Raw genomic sequence first — 21,321 nt, 5'->3', positions numbered from 1 at the left:
TGGGGCATGGAACTTGGGAATGGAGGACAGCAGTTTTAGTCAAATCAGCATATGACTGATTTCTACTATGTAGAACTTTCTGGTAGCTCTGGACCTGGATTATTATTTCAACTGTATTGCCTTTGTATTTATTTCTGCTCTTAGCTAGTCAATACTGTTTTGCATTCATTTTAAACTTATTTTATTCAGAATTAACCTTTTCAATACCAATGGCACATTTTATTAAATCATGTTATTCAAATTTAGTTATATTAAAGACTTTTCTATTGAATCTTAAAGCTATTGCCTTGAAAACAAAAATATAGATCATCTTGCTATCTAAATTCTTGAAATTAAACCATTTAATTGGCTGACCCAGCTTGTATATGCCAAGCCAAACACTTTGATTCTCCCAGGAGAATGAAAACTAATAAAATATAATATACCTGTGAAGCTTGAGAGTGACAGTTCCATAAACAGTAGCAAAACCGAGAAGACGGACCCATCTTAGGAGAATACAGCGAAATGTGTTTGGCTCAAAGTACAAAATAAAAACCTGTAGGATGAGAAGAGAAAGAAATACATCTTAAGGATCAACTGAAGAACTGCAAACTAAAATCAATGTTTCATAATCTGATGTTTAATACACGTACGTTCTAACATAGGCACACATCCATTAGATTAAAATTTTAAAATATTATTTTGATCATACAATGTCCAAATCAGAGAACTATAGAATCTCCCTGTTGCTTCCAAATCAATTCTAAATTCTTTAATTCTTACTTTCAGGAGTTTCTATCAATTGTCTCTAAGTCATCGGTATGTTCAAACTTCTCTTTATCCCCAAGATGGGCCAGCCAGGCCAGCTTCCATTGCCTTCCACCTGGAACTTTCCTTATTCCTGCCCCCACACTTCCACAATACCTATTCCCTGTCTAAAACAGCCCTGAGAGGATTCTCCTGTACTGCACACCTCCCAATCAATCTACTACTACATATTGCTTCACTTAGTACTTGGTTCAATCACTTCACCAACTTCTTGCTTTTTACTCCACAGTTTTCATTTAACAAACATTAGTTATTCATTTATCGTGAGGCATTATACTAGATGTTGTGGATACAAAAGCCAATAAAAAAGGGAGGGGAGACATATAAACAAGAAAATGCAATAAAGTAGTACAGGTGCTGCTCTTTCTGGTGTGGCTCAGTTGGTTGTGAACTGAAAGGTTGCAGGTTTGATTCCCAGTCCGGGCACATGCCTGAGTTGCAGGTTCAGTCCTAGTCAGGATGCGTACAAGAGGCAACTGAAGAAACATAGATCTCTCTCTCTCTCTCTCTCTCTCTCTCTGTCTTTCTCTCTTCCTCAACCTCTCTCTCTCTCTGCCCCACCCTCTCTCTCTCTCTCTCCCTCTCTCTAGAATCAATAAGCATGATATCCTGAGTTGAGAATTAAAAAAAAAGTAGCACAGGTACTATGATAAACACCTGTGCAGGTTCAGCGGGACACAAAGGAACAAGTGGCCAATTCCAGAGGGATAGTTAAAAGGCATATACAGAGTGGAGCAGAAGTAGATCTACAGTTGTTCATATGAAAAATAATACAGTAATTAATAAATAATAATACAAGAATAAAATTCCGTTTCACATACCCACAAGAACTGTAAATCTACTTTTGCCCCACCCTGTTTTTGCAAGGTCTTGTATGTACTACCTTTCAGATGCTGCTGTGTGGTTTTGAGTAAGCCCTCACCAAATAGGAATTGGTTTGGCCCTGTGGAAGGAGCCCTATGCAGTGCCAAAGGACTAATGCCGTTGAAAATGCAGACGTATACCTTTCTGCTTGAAGCAGCTGGCCTGAACAGATTCTGCTGAAAGTAAGGGCATCATAACAGAAAAATATAACCACTCTTAAAACCCAGAGTGTTGTTGTGGTTATGCATCCCAAAGATTTGAATATTGGGGAATGTAAAGTGTAACTGAGGAACACGGGATGGAGTTGATAATTTCTTGCTGGTATCTTTCAAATGAAGCCCAGTACCAAGAATGATATCACCTAAAACTCTATGGCAGTATCTCTCAAATATTTTTTCTATATAAAGATGTAGAACTAAGTATTGTCAATATCATTGGGATTAAATTCTCAAGAAGTGGGGAAAATACGGGACAAAAGTGTGAAGGAGAAAGGAAAGAAAGGGAAAAATAAATGTTGGCAGAATGTAATGTTACCTTATGCATCTATAGTATTTGTAAAGATTTGATTTTAGAATTTAATTTACCAGAAAATTGTTTGGATTCATCCCAAAATTGATATAAAAATCTTTATTTAATTTACTATTTTCACAAAACAAGCTAAAGTTCTGTAAATTTGTATTGTTTTAGTTAATATATTTTTGACAGAGTTCCTTTTCACAAGAGTCCAACAGCAATTATGAGTTCTGAAAAGTAAGCTGTATTGTTTATTAAGGAATTTCTACTGAAGGAAGAAGGGATAACTTAGGGGCAAAAAAACAAATAGAGAAAGCTTGATAGACTTTAAGAGATTGAGGGAGCATATGTGTTTCTTTACATGGCAGAGAGAAATGACAGACTGGAAATTAGAGAGACAGGAACCTGAAGTTGAGAACTAGAAATGGCTTTAGAGATTATTCTAGCACAGTAGATTCCTCAGGATTGCAAAATCCTGTGACTTACTGTAAAGTTTTCTACTGCATACCAAGCAGTGAATACAGGAAGGTGAACAACTGTAATATAGAAGTTGGCATAATTTTTTTTTTATTTTGAAAGAAAGAATTGCTCTTGAACTATTTGAGAACTACTGGTATACCTTCAACCTTTTATTTCATAGATGAAGAATTTGAGGCCTGTTATTGTAAATGTAAGATTGAGCTGGTCAAAAACAAAGCGATTTTTTTAGCATCCATAAATGAGATATGTTTAAAAAGTAATAGAAAATAAAATTCTAGTGAACTTTATAAAAAATATTATTAGAAACAATTTATCAAGTAGTAAAGTAGATATTCTCATTTTGCAGTGTGGTGGTTAACACAGGTTCTAAATCCAGTCTCCCTGGGTTACAATCCCAACTCTCTTTTTTATTAGCTGCATGACTTTGACAAATTATTTAACATTGCCTTACTATACCTCAGTTTTCCCACTTGTAAAATGAACATAACAATACTTCCATATGGGACTGTTCTGAAGTTTAAATATGATAGACACAATGTCTGGTGCAGCAAGTATTCAATAAGTATTGGCTAATATTATCAAGAGAGTTGACTTATGTATGCTTTGTTCTAAAAGTTCCATTCTCATTGCAGTATAATTACTTATCATCTTAATAAGTTCTTTTATAATCATTCCAACTATTCCTTTTGAATTCCTATAATCACTTTTTGACTGTATACTTTTTCTGCTTTGCCTTATATTATTGTTATCTGTATGTGTGTCTCCTTGAATCAAATGTAAAATCAGAGAATGCATACTTCTCCATATATTCTGTGTGCTTTACACATAGAAAATATATATATTAAAATTTTTGCTTAATGATTTATTTTAGATAATTTAATAAACATCTGCAAAATAAATTACTTGAAAATTCCAATTTTTACTAATTATTGTGATTCTAATTCATACGTTCACTATTAATTACTCTGTGTGAGGCAGCAAGGGATTTAGAAGCCATAAAAATAAATGAGATGTGGATTTTGTCCTCAAGTAATAATTTAGAACAGTAGACATTATATGTAAATGATAAAAATAATGATATGATCATACTTATATAGCACTACTGCTACACACTAAATTAAGCATTTTTGCACTGTTTATTCATTTAATCCTCACAAAACCTTATGAGGTAAGGACTTTTATTTTACAGAAAAAAAATGAGGCACAGAGAATTTAAATAATGTCCTCAGGGTCACACAGCTAGGAAGTGTCAGAAGTAGGGTTTGAATCTAGGTGGTTTGGTTCCAGAGTTCATGCTCATTAAGAGCTATACCTTTGTCCTTCTTCAAATAGTTCTACCAGGTGGGCGAGATGACAAAAGCTATCATACTGTGAGTCTCATAATACTGAGGATTCAGAGGAAAGGAAACTTAACTCTCAGTGGAAAAAAAAGTGAATCTATTCTGGGAGGGTGGATATTTGGGCAAGGACATGAAGGAGAAACAGGTGTAAGTATGTAACAAAGAGGAAAGGGGAAAGGAGCCCAAGACAGAGGCCTGGTTGTGGGAAAACCTTTCAGACATGGAGTTTATGTTTACATTCAGGAAGATATGAAAGGGAGTACTGAAAAGCAAGCTTCAAACCAGAGTTGGGGTCTGTTCTTTGTAAGCTTTGAATAACATGATGAGGAATTCAGATTTTATTTCATCACCTGGCATTCCACTAAACTTCTTTGAGTTGATATTAGAAGTGTGTTCTGGAGAGTTAATTTGGCAGCAGCATGTGAGAAGATTGGTTGGCTATGAAAGGGGAAAATACTGCAGGTGAAAAGACTAGTTTGGAAAAATGAAACCACCCCAAAATAAAACTATAAGAAATAGGTAAAGAAGGGTAAAATTAATGTAGTGAGAATGGGAATTCAGTTATTTATGGGAATAGAGGAAAGAAGATGCTGGATCAAGGAAATTGGGCAACTGATTATTTGTGGAGACAGAAGAGAACAAAGTATCAAAGACAGACAGTGTGAAGATTTTAACCTTGGATGACTGGGAGGATGATTATGTTTAAAAACAAAACAAAACAAAACAAAAAGATACATAAGACTGAAGAGAATTATTTTACCTCTGCTTAGAAACCTCCTCATCCCCAGCTCATCCTTCATGTTCCAGTTCAGGATTGGTCTCCATGACTCTTCCCATCAACCCTCAGACTAAGTCAAGTTTCCATCTAATTTGTACAATATTTGCTTGTGTTGAATTCTAAGCTTTCCTTCATCACACTCATCAGCTCTACTTTGATATAATTATTTCTGCAATTCACCTGGTGAATATACCTTACTAGCTAATTTGTATGTTGTATGAAGACAAGGAATGTAACTACCTTGTTCATGATTGTATGTCCATTGTCTAGTATTGTGCCTGGCTGTGGTAGGTAACCAATAATTGTATGTGGAAGGAATGAGGTAGGAAAAAAAAGGAAGCTCATGAGTGTGTGAAGGAGAGAAGAAGTGAGAAAAGATAGAAGACAATAAGTGCATTTTTGGATATACTGAGTGTAACTTTTCTATAGGACATCCAATTCAGATCCAGCATGTAGTAGTTAATACACTCTGTAAGGTGAATAAAAAATAAGACTAGGAAGTTCCAGTGTCTTTCAAATCTCAATATTTAACTTTTTTAATTAAATATAATTTACATAAATATAAAATTTAACAAATTATTATAAAGTAAATACCCCTTCCCAAATCCCAATTTAATAACACATTTCATAATAGACATTTGTAGAAGAAATAGAAAAAAACTAAGTCACTGACCTGAAGGATTTATGAATAATGATGATAATGCTAATAGCTGTCATTTTTATGTACCAATAATAGCTACCCATGCCCCACCCCTAACACTGCTAGTTACAGGATGAGGGTGGGGTAAACGTAGGTTTACAGTTGTTCATATGAAAAACAATGCAATAATTAATAAATACTAATAGAAGAATAAACACATGTTTTGTGTACTCACAACTGTAAACTTTCTTTTGCCCCACACTGTATTTAGGGTCCAAATACTTTAATACCCCCATTCTAAATATTAAGAGACTAAGATGGTTAATTAATTTGCCCATGGTTACCAAAATAGTAAATTTTAAAACTGAACTCATAAACTGTTCTTTTCCTGAAAGAACTGCCTAAAGTATATTTTCAAAGTACATATTTCAAGGGAAAACTTTCCCCATTCTCTTTCCAATACTAGATGGTAATGACAGATATAAAGATACTTTATTTAATGTGTAAGAAACAGGATATAAGTGTGACGCTTATGTCATTAAGTAACCTAAGGACTTAAAGCACATATAATTGCTGGATGAATGGGCACAGGTTATAAATTGTAGGTAGGTTAAGGAGGTGAGTAAGAGAAAAAGAGACTCATTCAGGGTCAGCAGGAGAAAGTGCGTCCCAGCAAAACCATCCGTTTTCTTTTTTTATCAATCCTTTGGTGAAATCACTATAATTTGCCTAGAGATTTGTTTCCCCCTTCTCCTTGAGAGGAAGGCTCCAGTATGAAAGTCTAAGGTGGGTATACCTCTACGTATGTTTTAATAATTTTATTTTTCAACTCTGCAAGTTTTTTCGATGCTTACAAAATAACAATCAGCTAATCTTACTGGTGGAATACTCTGGGCATTGGGTATTTAAAATGCATTGCTATTTTGGAGTTAGCCTTCTAAGCCTTTGCCTCATTGCAAACAAATCTGCACATATTCTTCATCCATTTTATCATATGCAATTTTTTAGATAATTTTGAAGTTAGCTTGATTGCCTATACTCTGGATACTGAACACAGCTAATGGGGAAGAAAAGAGACCACCACAGAGAAAAAATACTAAGCTTTTCAAATATGCACAAAATGAAACACTTTTAACTAGAATAACTCCAGCAATAGAACATTAACCTCTGATACAGCTGCTTATCATACAAGGTCCAGTGACTTTAGAAGAGGAATGCTTAGGAAGTAAAATGGTAAGAAGCTAGCATGATCCAGTGTTGTGCCCAGCTCTGAGAGTAAGAGGTCTGAGGCTCTTGTTTTTGGCCTGATATTTTAAGGATCTCAGCAACATGTTCCTAATAGTTTTGGACCAAGCAGTTCTGCCTTCCTAGCTGACTTGCCAAGTGTTATTTGCTTCAGTTCAGTAAAACTGGTTGTGAATTAAACCACTGTTAATGGTGAATTAGGTGTTACATGCTTTGGGGTTTCTGTTAGGAGCTGTGTGTGAAAAGTTCTATTTATAAAAAAAGATTACTGGGTAATGAGAGCACAGTGACAGATGCCAGTGATGAGACTTTTGTCAATGAAGTTGTCCTTTGATAAGGATTTGAAGGACTTCTGGGGCTTTAAGAACTCTCTCTACCACATCTGCAATGCCCTTTTGCTTTGTACAAGAAAAAGTCTCACTAGTCAAATATTTTCCAGGCCACTCATCCCCCTCAATTTTACGGTGCTCCCAGCAATATTACTGAACACGTGGAAAATGAAGTGGATATCTTGATGGAGGACAGTCCACAAAAGTAGCACTTGGAAATACCTAACATTAAAACCTAGTGACTTCCAGCCAAGATGAAGGCATAGATAGACACACTGCATCTCCCTAAACAACTAAGAAGGAATGCATCTACCTCAAAACTAGAGACAACCAGAAGTTCCAGAAAATCAAGCTGCATTGAAGTCCAACAAACAAAGATATAAAGAAGAAATACTCATCCAGACAGTTAGGAGGGGTGGAGCCAGGGTGGGGAGGATGCAATGTGGTGGCAGCAGCAGCAATGGCAGTGGCAGACCAGCGGAAAGAGCAGTCACACGTTTTTAAAAGTAGGGAGGGACACTTGGGGAGAGCGCCTAGCACCAGACCAGACCGCACAGCTCACAGTTCCAGCACCAGGGAAAATAAAGCCTCAATGCTCCTGACTGTGCAAACCCATGGGGGTTAGAGCCGAGGAAGAAACTGCCAATCTTTCAGTAGAGTCCACTTGTTTAAAAGGCCCCCACAGTCCTAGAATGTCCGCAGACCTACTCACTCTGGGAACGACAGCCGGGGCAACAGATAGAGAGGTGGCAGTCCCATACAGAAGTGGGAGAAGTACTTGGAAAACGGGCAAGTGCTGAGCAAGTGGCATCATTCCCTCTCAGACCCCTCCCCCACATACAGTGCCAAAACGTGATGAAATGGGTCGCTCATACTGACAAATACCTAAGGCTCCACTCCTTACATCATAACACATTCAACAGATCTACATAATACACAGAGGCAAACAAACACAGGAGTGTGTCAAGATGAGGAGACAGAGAAGTATGATACAAAAGAGGGAATGGATCAAGGTTCCACTGGGAGAACTAAGCAATGAGGAGATAGCCAACGTAACAGATGTAGACTTCAAAACACTGGTGATAAAAATGCTCACAGGTTTGACAGATATGTTTAAGTATGGCAAACAAAGGAATAAGTGAGGGCTTTGCTAAACGAAGCCAAGAAAAATCCACAAAAACCAATGGTGAAGGGAAGAAAATTGGGGTTCAAATCAATGATTTGGAACATAAGGAAGAAAAAAATCAGTCAACCAGTACAGAATAAGGAAACGAGAATTGAAAAAAATGAAGGGAGGCTTAGGAAACTCTGGTACAACTTTAAACATGCCAACATTCAAACCATAGCAGTATCAGAAGGAGAAGAGGAAGGACAGATGAAGTGCTTCCCAGACAAGCTAATGCTAAAGGAGTTCATCATCACAAAACCATTATTATATGAAATGTCAAAGGGACTTAATAAAAAGAAGATCAAAATTATAAACATTAAAATGACAACAAACTCACAACTATCAACAACTGAATCTAAAAAATAGAAACAAAATCCAATGAAGCAAACCAGAATAGGAACAGAATCATAGATATGGGGATCATTTGGAGGGTTATCAGCTGGGAGGGAGAAGGGAGATAAATGGGGATATGGTGCAGGGATTAAGAAGCATAATTGATTGGTACAAAATAGACAGGGGAAAGTTAAGAATAATATAGGAAAGGGTGAAGCCAAAGAACTTACATGTACAACCCATTGACGTGAACTAAGGAGGGTGGAATTGCAGGAGGGAAATGGGGGTACTGGGCAGAGAGGAGCAAAGGGGAAAAAATTGAGACTACTGTAACAACATAATCAATAAAATGTACTTTTTAAAAAATGACAACGAAAATACTTAGTACTTAATCTATCCATGTTTGCTATCTTTTGAGTAGGAGGCTGGAAATAAATCATTTAGGCAGAACCGTGTATATAAAAGCACTTTAATACAGGGTTTACTTTAAAAATATGTAGATTCAATGTATTTGGGTGTGCTTTAAAATTATTATTACCATATTTGGCAAGAGATATGATTCTGTGGGCAGGAAATATTTAGGATGAAAATGCATGTCCTGTAAATGTTTAACTAATGATCTAAAGTTAGATTCAAACTACAAAAAAAAAAAAAAAAAAAAAAACCTAATACAACTTTACCTTTATGTGATTACTACACACCTGAAAAGGGCTATGATGATGATTATGTCTTTATAAAACCATGGCCTAGAAGTTATTACTTTGCACTTGGCTCCTATTACTCCAAAGCAACAAATAAGATGAATTAATAAACTAAGACTATAAAATATATACAGAACTTTTTTAAATGTGTATTTTAGTAACATTTTTTGTCACTGTGAGAGAAGATCAGATAGCCTGACACAGCCCCTCTAAAATTCCCATTGTAATACCCTGAAAATGTATATTAAAAAAATTAACAGTGTCAGAGCTCTAAAAACTAAAGGCAAAGATGTCAAGATCACAAAGTCTCAGTGGTGAGCTACTACTGCTTGTTAGATGGCATCAAACGAACAAGCACCTTTTAAATAAAACACAACATGCCTCATTCTCTGAACCAAAGTAAGACCTGAGAGCCCAAAGATAACAGGGAGAGATTTTCCTTTATACTTTTCATCAGGGTCTAACTCTGTGACCTATAGTATTTTACTAAACAAAACAAATTTTAAAATCATTGGTCAGGCCCTAACCTTAAGAAACTATTTCTACATCTGCCAGTCCTGGGGCTTTCTAGTCCATTACTGTCCTCCCTCCAGCCCCACTCCTCTTTTCACTCCGTTTATATCTCTGGTGATACAGTATTCAGAAATGTGATACTCATTGCCTAAAGGAAAGTACAGACAGGTGGAGAGAAGAGAACTGAGAGGATGGTGCCAAAAAGTACAGGGAGCCTCCCTGGTCTCATTTTGCCCATCCCTCCACAAGAAAAGGCACTTTGTGGAAATATCCGTCCTAGCTAAACCTAATAAACATAGAAACAAATGACTATTTTTGTCTTAAACTTTTACAACCTCAGTTTATGTGTTCAAAAGAAATAGTTTTGGTCAATAATAAATTATGGTGCATGACTATGATAGAAGATTATACCATCCTTAACAATCATGTTCTTGAAAATCTTAATGAGTGTGGGAAGGCTCTCAAGATTTATGTTAAGTAAAAAAACAAGCAGCACATAAAATTATGTGCTGTCCAAAAGGTATGGCCTGTCCAAAAGGTACCCAACCATGTAATATGAAAAATAGAGACATTTATTGAGGAAGATACAAGATATAAGAAACACTGTACATAGGACAATGATTCCTCAATCTCCTTCAAAGTAGGCACCTTGGGACCTCACACAGTTCCAATTGCCATCAGCTGCCCCATTGTATTTTTCTGCATCTCATTGACAGTCTGACATCTCTTCCCTTTCAAAGGTGATTTTAGCTTTGGGAAAAGCTAGATGTCACAGGCTACCAAAGCTGGGCTGTAGGGGGTTGGGGGGTGCTGAGTCACCTGGGTGATTTGACGTTTTGCCAAAACAATCTGCATGAGATGTGCTGCATGAGCAGGCGTGTTGTTGTAAATGAAGCTGCCAGTCACCAGTTGCTCAGAGCTGTGACCTTCTGAATCATCTGAATAGTTTCCATGGTGGGAATATTCCAGCTTAATTCAAAATTTGATGCAGATTCATTGCTGTACTTGTTCAGTTATTTTGAATGTAATATGCTCACTCAATGGCATCTACTGTCCCCACTGACTAGTACAGTGAAGTTGTCATTGTTCACTAATGCACATTACAGTTCAGTCTCCTTGGCTGCCAGGTTACAGCTTTGTCATTCAAACTGTCCTCTTTATATTAACAATGACTCAACTTTTTCCGAACAGGTACACACACACACACACACGTGTGCCCGCACACACATGCACACACACACAAATGAAAGTATACCTGTTCTCTGCTTATTATTCTTAATTTAATACCCTTAACCTATTCCAGAAAACAGGGCATGAAAGGGTTATGCATAAACCAATGGGGAAAATGTACTGTATTGTTTATTTCTATTAAGAAGTCCAATTATGTTGTCTATAATTATTTAAAAAGAAAAGAAAAAAACCCAAAGAAACAAAAACTCTGAGGCTATGACTCTAATTTCTATTTTCTCTCCTGATGCTTTTATGGACAAGCTCCATGTTCTTCTGAGAGAAAAATACACAAGTAGAGTGATAAGATTATGAGCAAAGTATATAGTTAATGTTTTGTTTTGTTAGTATGAAAAATATTTGTATTTAAAATGGGCACTTTACTGTAAATATGCATAAGTGTTTATTTTGAATAAATATAAATATATACATATGTGTGTATGTCTTATATATCTCATAAAAATTAATGGTATTGACAAAAGTTCTCTGGTTTAATTATTACATATGCATGCACTTCTCAGCATTTTTCTTCTGTTATTTTTTTATTGTTTTTCAATTACAGTTGCCCAAATTTTTCTCACTCCTTAGTATTTTAAATGTTTTTCTATAACTAGAAAAATGTTAATTTAAATAAGAAACTAATATCTGCTACAAGAGCTCAATCAATGGTAAAACAGCATAGGATAACTCAGTCTTTTATTTATTTATTTATTTATTTTTTCAGATTTAATGTGTTTTATTGATTAAAATATTACATTTGTGCCGATTTCCCTTCCCTCTGCTCCCCTCCACCCGGTGGCCCCCCTCCCTCCAGTTGTTCCCCCCTTTTAGATTATGTCCATTAGTTGTGCATACAGTTCCTCCCAACCTCTCTCCGTCTATTCCATTCCCTCCTACCTTGATCCCCAATTCCTATATCATCTCCCTCCCTCTCCCCACTCCCCCTCCCTGTTGACCTCCCCCCAATATGCTTCCCGTACCCACAGTTCCTTTTCCACTCTCGTTGCCTGTTTAGTTTGCCTTTGTTTCATCTCCCTAGCTTCTGTTTTTTTAAACCAGTCCCTTTAACATCTCATATAACAGTGGTTTGGATCTAATGAACTCTTTCAGTTTTATTTTGTCCTGGAAACACTTTCTCTGTCCTTCTATTCTGAATGACAATTTCGCTGGATAGAGTATTCGTGGTTGTAGGTTTTGGATTTTCATTACTTTGAATATTTCTTGCCAGTCTCTTCTTGCCTGTAGGGTTTCCCTTGAGAAGTCAGCTGATAGTCTAATTGGGACCCCTTTGTACATAATTCTTTTCTTCTCTCTTGCTGCTTTTAAGATTCTCTCTTTATCTTTAATTTTTGACATTTTGATTATAATGTGTCTTGGAGTGGTTCTCCCTGGGTCCAGTCTCTTGGGAACTCTCCTTGCTTCCTGGACCTGCAAGTCTATTCCCTTCCCCAAGTCTGGGAAGTTCTCCTTTATTATATTTTCACTCAATTTTTCAAGTTCTAGTTCATCTTCCTCATTCTCTGGCAAACCAATGATTCTTATGTTGGGTCTTTTATAGCTGTCCCAGAGGTTTCTGATCCTCTCATTGTTGCTTCCCATTTCCTCTCTCTGCATTGGTTGACTGCTTGTTCCTTCTCCATATTCCAGTTTGTTGAAATGAACTCTGGATTTTTTTTTCTCACCATCTATCTCGTATTCGGTTTTGTTCCTTTCGTTATGAAAGTTTTTCGCTTCTTTCTTATCTTTTTCCTGCTCTTTTGTGAATTCTGTAAGCCACCTGATAACAATGGCCCAGAACTGATCATCTGACAGGTTTCTTATCTGTTCATCTGTCAGGTTCTCTATCTGCTGCCTGGTGAGTTGTGTTACTGGTATTTCTAAAGTTGTCTGCCTCATTTTGACAGATGCGTTTTGTTTTCTTGGGCTGGCTGTCCGGGGCAGTGCCTGTGTACGCGTCACAAATCAGCGACCGGCGCCTGCCTGTCCGCGACCTATTTCGCAGCCCTGTGGTGCTTTCTTTGGGGGCGGGGGTCCAAGATGGATTCACACAGTTATTCAGCTAGGAGACCGGGATCCTCCCACCCCCCTGGGCCTCACTGTTCAAGGCGATGCGGCGGCCGCTCTCCCCAGCGCCGAGTCGCGCACCGCCAGGGGCTTGCGCAGCCGGGATTCCTCGCCGCCCTGCTGCTGTCCAGGTGCGACCGCAAATAGCACTGCCCTCTTTAACTCTTACCTGCCCAAATGGCACCGCTGGTTTATAACTTCATATGTTGGACTTCCGTGTAGTTTTATTTTCTGGAATTTCTAGTTATCCTTTGTTTTGAAGTAGTTGTATTCCTCTCTAGTTGTAGAGGGAGACCTAGCGTGTCTGTCTAAGCCTCCATCTTGGCCGGAAGTCGGATAACTCAGTCTTTTAGTATAAGCTATGCAGATAATGGGAGCATAAAGTTAAACCTTCTGGGTCGTCTCCTGAAATGTGACTATAAAAAAGATAGAGTTACCTCTGAGCTAATAAGTTGGCAGAGAGCTGAAAAACATACATCTCTTGATAAATGTACCAGTTCAGAAACAAATAAGATCAGAATAGTATAGTCAATGACCTACTTATTCAGTTTTTCTTTTTTTAGAAAATGGATAAAAATAGTATGAGTTGGCAAACAGAGTGGTAATGAAAGAATATGAGAAACTGAGAGACTTTACACCAGCCAAGGCATGAAAAATAATTTTAAAAGAGAAATTTTTTAAAGATAAAAAGAAAGCAAATATTAAGGCTGCCTTCCCTAATGTGGTCCAATTTATCATTAAGTTCACAATTCTGGGGATTGGTGATCATAAATAGCTCATGGCTAGGAACGGCTAAGAAATGGTTTTCTTAGGTTATAATATTTTAATGGCTTTTTTAGGTTATAATATTTTTAAACAATAAATAAGAAAAATATGAAATGGCCATGGTGGCTGGGGGAAAATAATTTGAATTTTCTTAGGTACTTATTCTGTTTAAATTGTGATTAAGAAAGAATGAAGACTTCAATTTTAAAAACCTGGGAGACTGAGTGTTTATGTTTGCTACTTTTGAAAACTTGAGTTAAAAGACTGTAAAATACTAAAGGCTGAAGAGAGCATGAGTAGGAATGACAACAGATGACAGATAGCAATAAAATTCGGGAAGATGGAAAGCAGATGGTAACGTACAACCAGATGAAGAATCTCTCCTGTAATCTTTTTGGAGGGAGTTGGTTAATACTAATAACAGAATCCAATGAGTGTCTGCTATATTCCAGTTACTTTTAAAGTACCTTACATAAAACAACTTATTTGTTCCTTACAACAGTTCTTTGAGGCAGGCAAGATTATTATCCCCACTTCACATATGGAGAAATTGAGGTGCAGAAAAGTTAAGAAATTTGTACAAGTTCACACAGCTGGTAAGTGGCAGAGCTGTTAATTAAACTCAGCCTGAGTCTCTATGCCTCACTGCCTGCCATCACATAGGAAGGATAGTAATAAGGTACACACAGTGGTCTTTGATGAAGCCTGGATGTTGAGAAATGCCTAGTGCCCTAGAACTTTGACCAGCTTGTTAGGTGTAGTGAACAAGGAGGGATAAAACTGAATAATGTTGTTTATGGGGTGAAAATAATTTTCAAGTAAAAACAAATGAAAAACATACCTAAAGATAAAGGATGCACTTAATAAATGGGAAAATAAATGCTAAAAAACAAAACTAATAATTCATGAAAAATTGTGAAAGAAAAGCATGACATCCCAGAGATTGAAGTACTATGTCAGAGAGAAAACATAGCCATCCCATGGGACAAACTGGAAGCCAGGAACCACAAGTTCAGTGGCCTTCAATTCTAACTAAACATCAAAGTCACTGGGTGGTGGAGTTAAAACATTTTCCTTAGGGAAACTTCGGTTCAGAAGTTCCATGCTTCAGCCTGAATAATATGCCTTTTAAAATGTTCTACTGATTATTTTGACTTAACAAGGCTTAAGAGCTGTGGATACTAGTTTACAACCCAGAAGCAAGGCACACATGGAGGAGGTGTAGCCACAGCTCAGACCAAGCCTCTGGAAGGTGAGGAGAGTGCCTGAGAACTAATTAAAATGTAGTGGAAATTCTATTTCTAGAAAAATGTCCTACATATCCATGCATACAAAATATGCAAGGATGTATATCCAAGAATATTCACTAAAGCATTCTTTGTGATAGCAAAAACACTGAACACATTCTTGGCCCAGAGGGGGTGTCTTAAATATGTAATTCATGCTATATCTTCACAAAATGGAAAACCATGAAATTTAAAATAATCAAGTGGATCTGATTCTATTGCTGTAGAAACAAATCTTTAAGAGAAACTGTTAAATAAAAAGAAAATTACAGAACAGTATTAAAATATAATTCTATTTGTATGTATGTAAAAAAGGAATTTCTAGCTGCACACTCAATAGACTTTTAAGACATTTTGCCTCTGGGGTAGGTGGATTGGGGATTGAGGAGGCAGAGAGGGAGAGGAGAATTTTTACTTTTTAATTTATATCCTTTGGTACTGTTGATTTTTCTTTTACGATGAGGATACATTACTTTTATAATACAGGAATGAAATATGCATGAAAATATTTCTGACTAATTCATTGTAATCACTATAAATGCACTGTTCTTAAAATAGGGTATAGAGGGTTGCTTCTAAGTACTATCGATCAGGGAACAAAATGGAGATGGTATCATATCTAATACCTATGAAGTGATATTATATGGAGGTGGCAAGATATAAAAAAATAATGACAAGAGAAACTGGAGGATCTTAAGAACCCAAGACATCAATAAAGAAACAAAGGTGCAACAGAGTTCATGAAAATGGATTTGAAGTAGAGCATTTTGAGAAAAAATGAAGACATAATGTACAGTTTACTAAGATGATTACATGATTAGAAGCAAAAGTTTTTTTAAAGTCAATAACAGAATACATAAAATACTTGATCAGTGTGCCATTTCTTGGTCCTCAGATGGCCTGTGTACCTTGGCAATGGCCCATTTGTTTACTTTAGCTTTGTGGGTCATCCTTTTCACTGAGTCTTGCATAGGCCAGTCTTTGGGAAAAAACTTCTGTGCAGAATTTGAGGATTCTTCCCAATTTGTTGAAGAAGTGTGCAGAACATACAAAATGATAGGTTCTATAAACCACAATTTAAAGTCTAAAAAAGTGTTTATTCAAGCTACAGTCATAACACAGTTTCAGAATTGGCTGCTCAGTCATATGTCTCCCTCCGTGCAGTCACTGTTGCCAGCATTATCTTTCAATACCCTGGGCAGAGAAAAGCATAGACTTCTGGAGAAGCAGAAGCAGATAGTGGAAATATTATAGTATTTGGAGACACAGGAACTGCTGTGTCACTTAATAACTGTGGGAATTTGAGAAGAACAGTCTGACCATCTCCTTCCTCATCTGGAAAGCTGAGTTAATAATTTCTTCTCCCACTCCCCACCCCCTAGAATGGAAAAATGTATGTGAAAGCACTATGTCAATTAAAATGGTATAATATTTCTCTTATATTTATTTCTTAAAGATTGATGCCAAAATCTGTTTTATTTGTTTTAGGTGAGCATTAGGTGATTTTTCCTGATCTTTATAAATTCTCTCTCAATGGCAAATTAACATAAATAATATCAAATCTCTATGATGAGAGAACTACTTTGCCAGTCTGATTCAGTGTGAGTCATTCAGTGCCTCACCCCTTTTCAGAGGACACACTTTTATTATTTAAATTTCAAATGAAGGGAATGAAAGAATAATCTAAGTTGAACTATATGTTACCTTTTTGGAATTTGTCAGTGAGCAATAAGAAATGGATTTTCTCACTACATTTTTAATCCTATTTCTACTAAATTTCCTGTTCTGGAGTACTCTGTTTAACACATAATCATTACCAATAATAAAATCAACCTCTGCATGGGGTTTTTACTGTTTATTACATATTTGATTATCTCTTCCTTAATTGGGAAATTTAGGAAGTTAAGTTATTTGGCCAAGATGACACAGTTTAACATGTCAAAGGTGGAATTTACTCTAAATTGTCAACATTTTCAAAGAATGTTCTCTTTTCTTTCTAATGAAAAATTGTTTGGCTTTCAAAAGTTACACTTCCTTCTTGGTAAAAGTCAAGTTACTAATTGCCCAACAACCTAAGCATTTCATATTCAGTGCTTTTCAGATAATTATTCTTGTACATTTAGACATGAACCTTCTTGTTTTGAAATTCTTACAATACACTCCTCCACCCCATAAATACTCTAAGGTATTTTATGCGCACAGAACCTTCTTCCATCAACTTCTGCCATCATCCTCCTCACTTGCATGCAAGTGAACCTCAAAATTCCTCTAGTTCCTCTACTCCATTGCCTTTCACCTCTAGGCTTTCTCAGACTAGAGCAAGTCTACATGGCCAAATCCTGAACCATCGGGAAAGTTGGTATCACCTGGAAAAGTGGTTTTTTGGACCATAACCCACAGGCTCAAGGCCATGGAGAGAAAGATGTTTCTAAGAATGCTACTTGCTTGCTACCTTGACAACACCTCCATATCAGTGAATGGAAGTTATACTACATATTTTTCTAGTGGTTTTCTATCGAAAAGGCAAATCTGATAATATCTCACCCCTGCTTAGAAATCATTTTTGGCTTCCTGTTTTATATTGTTTACATTGCTTACAAATTCCCCTTCTTTTATGTCCTCACCATTCTTCAGTCCATTCTTTCAATACTATCTAATGTATATCCATGTTCTAGCCACATGGAATTTCATAGTCCTAAACAAGCACAAACTTTCATAACTCTGTGCCTGTATTTGTGCCATTAATCCTAATCCTAGAATATTCTTTTCCTTTTTTTGCCCAACAACCTCCCTACTCATTAATTCTGAGAGCAAATATTTACTTCTTTCTGTAGCCTTTCCTGCATTACATGTGTAGCCTGTTGCTGATACCTTTTTATGGAACACATTACACTGCATTACAATACCATTTTTAGATATATGTCCACCATTGGGCAGTATGTTCATTTTATGCTTGTTGAATGAAAGATAAAAGTGTTTTCCATTTAGAAATCATCAGTTCTAAATATAGCTGCCTTCTTAGGTTTAAAAAACTAAAGGTGACTGTAAAAAGATACATTATTTAAAAATATTTTTCTTAATGTCAAGTTGCCTAAAATACTTGCCATTAAAATCACTTTTTATATCTTCAAAAGATCCCTACTGAAAAAAAAAAAAAAAAAAAAAAAAAAGATCCCTACTGAAATTTCTGAAAGGATTACAGTGATGACAATTAACTAAAAGCCACTGAGGACAGAATAAGTTCCTGAAGGAAGAGGCACAGGATAGGCATGTTTTGGTGGAAAGTAGAGAGGAAGAAACTATTCAGGACATGGTCTAGTGTTCATCTGGGGAGCCCAGTGAGACAGGCTCCAGGATGCCAGAGAAAGCTGGCACTGAGGTTGCCCAGGCTTTGGTATGATGCAGGGAGAGGTGCTGAGAGGACAGGCAGAAAGAGAATGAGGAACAGGAGGAGCAAAAACTTGCCTGTTTCCTGTTGCTTCCTGTAAAGACGTCTTATCTTTTCAGGAGTGTTGTCACATCAAAATTGCTTAATTTAAGCAAGACTTTACACAAATTTTAATATGCATTTACTTTCTCTGCATAGGTGCTTATTTATCTGAATGACTCAGGCACATTGTTTACTTTATATATTTTTAACCTTTCCTGCTTGTTGCTGACTCCATGGCAATGGTGTTCTTGCTGCAGCATGCATCTGCAGGGAGGTGGGTGGAGCAAAAGCTTCAAAGCGCTGTTAAGTGGGCCTCCTACCTTCCAGTGTCTAGTCAGGTGTTAAGTTCTGTGAATTTTACATTTGTAACAATACTTCATGACTATGGGTCAGTTTGGGCTGTTCTTGAACTTCATAGAAATGGAATCATTAAGCGTTCTGAGACTTTATGAGTCTGAATGAATATCACCTCCTCGGTGTTGTAGCCAGCTTCATATTGGCATTATAATATTCCCATGTCTTGGGAAAGCCTTTAAAATCTTTCAAAACATTTCCACATGTATTATCTCATTTTAGGGGCTACATAGTTACAGTTCCACTTTGACTCAGAGAGACAGACCATCCCAGAGGTGTGAGGAGAGAATGTATACACATCCATGGTTGCCACCCAATCTCCTGACTCTCTCCCCACAACCTAAAATGGAACTGTGGAGGTGCTGGATCTACCTCTAGGTTAGCCTCCTACTTAACATTAATGCATTAAGTGATCAAAGTCTTGACTGTTAATTTCATTTTAGCTTATTGTCTTAATCAGCTATGCTGACACCAGGCAGCTCCACTCTCCCCAGCTCAGCTCAGTGCTTGACAAAACTCTTTAGTACAATTTTATGTCTTTATTTTGGGTACAGCTTTTAAAAATACAGAAATTGACTGAGAATAATATAACCTTGCCATTTTCACACCACGCAAATTTAACAAATTTAATAAATGTGTATAGCTTTGTTATTTATTTTCCTCGGTTTTGAAATAAGACTTAAAACTCTACCCACATGAAGTAGAAGCTTCCTAACACCCCTCAAGAGTCTCATTGTCTTCTACCTTCTTCAGAGGCGAGCACCAAAATTAATCTGATGTATACACATTTGGGACATGTTTTCCTACTTTGGTTCCACTCATGTGTAACTGTAAATAACATAACACTATTTGTGTTTTTAAAATTATATATAAACAATAAATTTGTATTAGCCTTTGCATTTCACAATTATTTCTTTATTTAATTTAATTAAACTTATTCAATTTCCATCAAGGCACAGTTAAATCTAGATCTCTTTTCTAATCATTCATTTTTCCTCAGCTCTCATATCTCATGACTAAAGCCAAGGAGAATTTGATGAAAGTCGGCATTATTTTCAACTAGGCTACAAGGAATAAGGAGGTTTTACCTCTGTTGGATAATCTCTCTTTGTGAAAAAGTAAGCATATAATTCCCTTAAAAACAGGACCCACATAGATTTCTAGGGCTCTTTACAGATACCCTTGGCCATACCAAGCTCTGGCCTTTCACCCAGGGAATAACAGGGTTAATAAAAAGTAATTGAAAATGCTCATTTAAATATTTTTGGACATTTCCTTATAACTAAAGAGAAATTACAGAAATGAGAGGGGCTTCTGAGATTCCCTATGCCAACTGTCTTAACTTACTATGAAACCAGGATACAAAAAGATTAAGTGACTTGCTCAAAGTCAATAAGTAAGCCAAACCAGGACTACACTCAGGTCTTCTGATTCCCAGTTCATGCTCTTTATACTAATTACTGGTTATCAAACTGGGCTCAGAGGAGGCACATCAGGGGCTAGTTGTAGGGGTCAAAGGAGAAGCAAGCTTGGTAGTCTCTGGGCCCTGTATTGCCTTTCACCCACGGTGCCTCACCTTTCAGTAATTGCTCTCACATTCTCACAGCTACTGTTAGTCTATGTAGGTTGTGATGACTCTTTAAGTGCATGTTGTCAAGAGTTTTTGTATGGGCTCTTAACAGTCTGATTTTTTCTGCCATTGTATTCACCTCACCAGCAAGATGCCATTATTTGTGCTAAGTTCATTTGATGGAGTCCCAAATATTCATCTGAACACTTAGATTCCACTGGGCCAAGTTACCAAGTAATAGTATTATCACCTTTGTATTCATTTACATATCATGCTAAAATAAGTAAAATGGAGTAATTTATAACATGGCTATTTTGGTCAAATTAAAAATATAAAGCTTCTATATATCATCTGTGGAAGTAACTTAACTCTATAGGATGGACATTTTTTAAAATTCTCCTTTGGACTATTTTATCAAATAATGGTACATTAGTAAACACTCTTGGTTGTCTATCCAAACAAAACTCCCTTCTTTATTACTAAAAGATCTCAGAGGCTGTTCAGAGGTCTGTGGCATGCTGTATTTTCCAAAGATGAGTATATTGATCTCTATTCCATTCCATATACTCTTCTTACAATGTGATGTTTACATGCCTCCTCCAACCAATAACTACTTTTACAATAGAGTATACTGGAAGTGATGTTATGAGACTTGGGAGGTTAGATCATAAAAAGCAATACAGTTTACACTGGCCCTTTTTATCTTGTGATACTTTTCTTGGAACACTGTCACCATTTTGCAAGGAAGCTTGGCATCCACTTGGAAAGGCTAGGTGTAGATGTTTCAGCAACACCTCCAGCTGTTATAGTTTTCCAACCAATAGTGAGCATCAATGCTAGATGTAAATTTCACCCCAAGACTTTTAAGTCTTCCAGCTGAGATTTCAGGCATCATGGAATAGAGAGAAGCCTTC

General features: G+C 36.7%; 1 protein-coding gene across 1 annotated transcript in view; it reads right to left on the bottom strand.

The window, feature by feature from the left end:
- GPR158 (G protein-coupled receptor 158) overlaps positions 1 to 21,321 on the bottom strand; it is a 366,690-nt gene that overhangs the window by 54,399 nt on the left and 290,970 nt on the right. Inside the window, exon 6 of the mRNA XM_090268046.1 lies at positions 426 to 535. Within this exon, the coding sequence (XP_090124172.1) occupies positions 426 to 535 (110 nt within the window). The remainder of the gene's footprint in view (positions 1 to 425; positions 536 to 21,321) is intronic.

The sequence above is a fragment of the Furipterus horrens genome, unplaced genomic scaffold (assembly GCF_987537825.1).
Source record: "Furipterus horrens unplaced genomic scaffold, mFurHor1.1.pri manual_scaffold_2, whole genome shotgun sequence".
In the NCBI taxonomy this organism is placed as follows: domain Eukaryota; kingdom Metazoa; phylum Chordata; class Mammalia; order Chiroptera; family Furipteridae; genus Furipterus; species Furipterus horrens.
Note: the sequence above shows the minus strand (reverse complement) of the source record. Positions and strands in the feature narration are given on the sequence as shown.